Source organism: Nothobranchius furzeri, chromosome 5, assembly GCF_043380555.1.
Source record: "Nothobranchius furzeri strain GRZ-AD chromosome 5, NfurGRZ-RIMD1, whole genome shotgun sequence".
Taxonomy (NCBI): domain Eukaryota; kingdom Metazoa; phylum Chordata; class Actinopteri; order Cyprinodontiformes; family Nothobranchiidae; genus Nothobranchius; species Nothobranchius furzeri.
The window spans coordinates 74,851,201-74,856,200 of NC_091745.1; the positions used below are offsets into that span (position 1 = coordinate 74,851,201).

Below are 5,000 nucleotides of genomic sequence, written 5' to 3' on the forward strand. Positions count from 1 at the left end.
TGTGATTGAAAATATAATAATCCACGCTATTCATCCAATAATATCCACATTTTTCAGAATAAAAGTGTGAAAACATAGAATAGAAAACAATGGAGGCAGTTTTATGTCCTGATGGGGAGGGAGGGGGACAATCAGGACCATGAACCTGCAGTGGGAGCTATCCAGCGAGGGTCATAGGCTCGGGCGGAGCCCCTGGGGGAGGTCTCCCTCCAGGTCTCGGGGGACTGAAACTGCAGGGACTGACTCGCTGCGGGGGTCCTGAAGGCACCACGCAGAAAACACACCGGGGGTGGGGGGCAGTCAGCTGGATTTAGGCTGAGACAGACAGATGGACAGAGTGAGACAGACTCTGGGTGGACATGGTCAGCATTTGTTCTGAGGGTTTTACTTGTCAGAAGGTAGAAAGCGCCGAAGATGATGACAGAAAATATTTTAATTGGGTGAGAAATCAGAATTCAGCTGATGGGGAGAGTTTGTTTCTGCCTTTAAAGTTTGTGCTGTTGGATAATGAGATCCGAACGCCACGCATACCTGATGCTGGTGTGTACGTGCACGTGTGTGTGTGTGTGTGTGCGTGTGTGTGTGTGTGTGTGTTGCTGACAGTTTTCCATGTCAGGTGGAGGAAAATGAAGAGTTTGGTGAAGAACAGTGTGTGGAGGACAAACGGGTGGATGATGTTAGCACCCCCTCCTCGGCCTCACCCCTCCAACACCGTCTTATTTTCCTCTCCTTCAATCTCACACGCCCTCCCTCCATCCCTCTCTTCCACAGACGCGCACAACCACACCACATTCTACAAGAAATAATTGCTTTTGTCTGGAAGGAGTGCAGGGAGGAGGGAAAGGGGGCGCGCACGGCTCCCTTTGTGGAGAGAAGGGGGTCTTTGAAGGACAACTAGTCACTTCTCCTTTCCCCTTCTTTTTCTTTTCTCCTCTCTCCCCTTCTTGCCTCACCTCCTCACTCCTTACCATTTCCTCTTGTCCTCTTTGCTCCCCTCTCCCTCTCCTCCCCTCCTCTTCATTGGACCTGCGGATGTCATCTGTCATGTGTGAAGCAGAGGGAGAAGGACAATAAAACCAGGTTGTCTACAACAGGGGAGGAGGCATTTTTCATAATTTAGAAGAGGCCATATTAGTGCACGGCTGCACATTTCTTGACAATTAGTGTGTCTGCTGATGACTGAGTGAATGCGAAGTGATGAAAGGTAAATTTACGCAGAAGTCCCAGTTGGAAGAGACCTAATCACCTGCAGATAGGCTACATGCAGTCCTGTGGGATGGGTGAGGCAGGATCTGAGGCCCAACAGGAGCAAGCTCGTTCCTATTGATCTGGCCTTGTTGAATGCAATATTTAAAGTATAGATTTTTCTATTTAAAAATCTATATTGACAATAATCTGGTGTGTAAGCGGCCGGCGTTGACTGATGCTGCCGTAATTGACAGCATGTAACACGTAGGCGCTGAGAATGGAGAGGGATGCTGAGGGGGGAGGCAGATGTGATTTTGCTTGTGACCTGTGCACACCTTGAATATCCTTATAGTGGTCTGACAGCTTGCAAACTGCAGCTCGAAGTTCCTGCATCTAAATGATAATGATCCAGATAACTTAATTGCTCCTGATCCTTGGATTCTTTTCTCCGGACTTCATCCCTGCAAAGAGTAATGCACTGATCACCACTGGCATCATTATAGCCGGTATTATTAAGAGAAGGGGATGGGGGGGGGGGGGGGGTGAGGGTGTGCAGAAAAAATCAATACAGGATACCTTTTGCAGCGGTAGTGAAAACGAGGGAGATGGAGGGTGGGTGGGAGGGAGGGAGGCAGGAGGGAGGAAGGGAGGGTGTGCGGGGGAGGGCTGGTGATGTGTGAGTAGTAGCGTGTCCTCTCGCTTGCCTCAAATGTTGCGGCCAGCCTGTAGTGGCAGATCGCTGCAATCCTGGAGGGGAGCCGGGTCGAATGAATGAGAGATCGGGGGTTCCCACATAATACCGGGGGACAGACAGACAGGCAGGAAGACAGACAGACAGACAGAAAAACATCTAACCCAAAATAACAAAAAACAAAGAGAGAGAGAGAGACACACACAGGCGGATGGACGAGAGAACGGCAAGTGTTCCGATAAAAGCGCGACATCATCCTCCTCACCATCTTGATCTGCTTCTGGTTTAGCTTGTTTCGAGCTTCCGGTGTTTTTATTTTAAACTATTAATTTATTTATCGATTGATTGCGTTTTAATTACGGAGCGCGCGGGAGGAGGAGCGTCAGGGCATGCGCGCGCGCCTTGTGTTTTCTGACTCTTGTATTTAATTTCCCGTTTGTGTTTATCAGACACGCGTTTGTCTGCTTTCGTTTTATTTTCCACCTTTTTTTTAATGAAGCTGCTTTAAATGTGCTCGCGACGCGACCCGCTGCTTAGCGCGTGCGGATGAATGTACATGTGTGTAGATAAAGAGAGAGAGAGAGAGAGAGAGAGACCTCACGCGGAGGAACCGGAGCAGGAGCGCGTGCAGCTAGAAGACCAAATACTATACAGAAATCCAAATAAGACTTTCTACCAACTCCGTCGTGTTTTTTAGTTGCTACACAGAGAAAACCAAAGCTAACAGGAGATCTTGGCTCAGCGACTGTTCTCATGCCTTTTTAAGCAGGAAGCGTAACTGGTGTGGATAGAATAAGCTCCAGGGCCTCTATGTTTACTCAAGGAGAAAGCTTTAGCAGCGTGAGACGCAGACAGGTGACACGCAGCCTCTTTATTATTTACAAACCTGTAATTGTAACAGAACTTTTCATGTAGCTGCCCTCCTCTCGATCCGCCTGTGTGTTAGCGAGTCAGGGACCATCATCCTCCGCTCTATGCACGTTTACACCAAAACTAATGTTATTCTATATTGTCGACATCCACAAATGTAAATAAAAGCGCGCATGGTGGGGGGGTTGCTACACATGTGCGCACACCCAACGGCGAATGCTGCGAACCAAGTAACAATAATCCCCCAGAGCTGTCTGCCTGAGAGTCGGACGAAGACACAGAGGCGCGAGACAGGAGGACACCACTCCTTGCTTGAGTCCGATTATTTGCATCCAAACAAGAAGCAGGAGGAAGATCATGTTTGTTCCCTTGCCGGTGCCGTTCGTGTTTCAGAGAACTGCCCCTGACCTCAGCGCCTGGCGTCTCAAGTCCCCCCTGGCTCTGCGCTCCAACTCCGGTAAGACATCTTTTCTCCTCTCCCTCTCACACCTCCTCCATGTCGGCCAGCCTCGCAGAGCCGCCCCGCCTCGCTCTGAGCCGACCGCCGGAAGATGCGCACACACCCACTCACGCACTCCCCGGTCTCCCGTTTATTTTAAGGATCTTTAAGAACAATAGAGTCCACTGCGCTTTTGCAAGATGCTGTCCGTTAATCCGAGCGCATTTGAGTTTAAATGCTGAACATACATGTCCGGATTGCTGTCCAGTCCGGCGCAGCGCTGCTCCAGCCCCGTCTTCCCATTCCCTTGCTCGGGCTCCTTTTTCCTTGCTCCTGTCTCCGTCCCCGTCCTTCCCGTCCTCTCCACTGCCTGCGCCTGAGCCTCAGCCTCCTACTCTCCCCAACTAGACTCTCGGCAGGCAGGGAATATTCATGCCAACTTATCGATCCTGCGGAGATCGATTCCTGGGCCGGTGGAAGAAGTGAGAGGGGGAGATAGAAGGAGACGTTGGTGCACGGAGGAGTACCACCATGCTGAAGGAGAGGAGGGAAGAACACCATCTGTTTTATTCGTACCATGTTTGTGCAGCATTAACTTTTATATGGTCTCTTATCAGCTTTGGGTGTGTGCGCGTTTAAAAATAACCTAACTTGCATTCAAGTTGCCCATGATGTCTCCATCTCAGTTGGGAGTGACTGCGTCTTTCTGTCCCGTTTGGCTGCTGCTGTTTAGTAGCAGAGAGGAGTGTGGAGGGGAGGGGGGGGGGTGAGGGGGGGATGCTGAAGATGTGGCACGCTCAAGTGGAAGAAAAGGAGGCATGGTGGGAGCAGTAAGGCCGGGTTTAGTGTGTGGCTGTCATTGTCAGAGGACTCCAGATCAGTTCAGCTTCCAATCACTCTCAGACGTAGAACAGCTGCACTTCACTTGACCCCCCTTGACATCTTTCTGTCCTGGGTGCTCAAACTCTCATTCTTCAGTGTGTGGGATACAACATCTAAGAGAGGCAAATTAGACCATTGAAGTCCTTCAGTTTTAGACTCACCTATAAGGTAACTGACCTTAAGGGTAGTAACACCTCTTTTGAGAGGGAAAAGGTGGCGGTAACAGTATTTCTGAGTGTGTGTTTGTGTGTTCGTTTGTTTGTTACCAAAATATCTCACAAACCAATTCAATTGTGTGGGTCAACACAATTCAAGATGGCCACCACCACTGACCAACATCTGTATATACCAATGTGGATATAACTGAATCTATTTTGCGATGTTGGTATGAGCCATCCACGTCCCTCACTCTGAGCATTAACTGGTCGTACGATTCATCTTTAGCCTGCAAAGACGTCGTCTGGCAACGAGCCGATGTGGGGCGGTATCTACGGATGTCTTTCAAAGTGTGTCCACACACGACTGGACAGCGCTAGGGCCAATCAGACCGACGAGCAACGTGTGATGCATTCACATTACGAAAATCGGCCAAGGCGCAGTTTGCCATGAACTGTCGAAGAATGAGTAAATGATTAGAGTATCTCTATCTGCTCATGTATCAAATAAAAGCTCAAATCTAAATCAAAGTTGTTTCAAACGAGCGCTGTTCTTTAGCCATCGCCATGTTGCTTTCCCCCATCGCAGCTCTTAAGCCCAACTAACATAGTGCGCTATGTTGGCTAGACGCAAAGCTAACAGCTAACGGCAGACCTGCTGAGGCTACGTGGAGCGGGGATAGACCGACCTGCTGCGGTTGGTCTAGATTTCTACGATTTCTCACGAACCACTGTGCACATTTTATCAAAGCTTTGGTAAAGTCTCAGCAACTGA

The 5,000-nt window shown here is 49.4% G+C and overlaps 2 protein-coding genes across 8 annotated transcripts in view; one reads left to right on the forward strand and one right to left on the reverse strand.

Moving 5' to 3' along the window:
* LOC107379508 (uncharacterized) overlaps positions 1–4,127 on the reverse strand; it is a 4,821-nt gene extending 694 nt beyond the window's left edge. The window contains exons 1-5 of one of the 3 annotated variants that reach the window (XR_008563357.2): positions 3,437–4,127; positions 1,765–2,038; positions 1,524–1,649; positions 969–1,039; positions 1–315 (exon numbers count right to left, since the gene is read on the reverse strand). The exon at positions 1–315 is cut by the window's left edge and continues 694 nt beyond it. Coding sequence is in view for 2 of the 3 variants with exons in the window: in XM_054741098.2 (XP_054597073.2) it covers positions 1,535–1,649; positions 1,765–2,038; positions 3,437–3,767 (720 nt within the window). In the remaining variant the exon portion in view is untranslated. Of the gene's footprint in view, positions 1,650–1,764; positions 2,039–3,436 lie in introns of all 3 variants that reach the window. The other 2 variants (XM_054741098.2, XM_054741097.2) reach the window with 2 other exon arrangements.
* The window catches only part of pou2f2b (POU class 2 homeobox 2b), a 77,734-nt gene that overhangs the window by 28,186 nt on the left and 44,548 nt on the right, over positions 1–5,000 (forward strand). For 4 of the 5 annotated variants that reach the window (XM_015950287.3, XM_070551865.1, XM_054741083.2 and 1 more), the window contains exon 1: positions 2,038–3,206. The exons of the other annotated variant lie outside the window; for it this stretch is intronic. In XM_015950287.3, coding sequence (XP_015805773.3) covers positions 3,107–3,206 — 100 coding nt within the window. In that variant the 5' untranslated portion in view covers positions 2,038–3,106. Of the gene's footprint in view, positions 1–2,037; positions 3,207–5,000 lie in introns of those variants that run through there. 5 annotated transcript variants of the gene reach the window in all.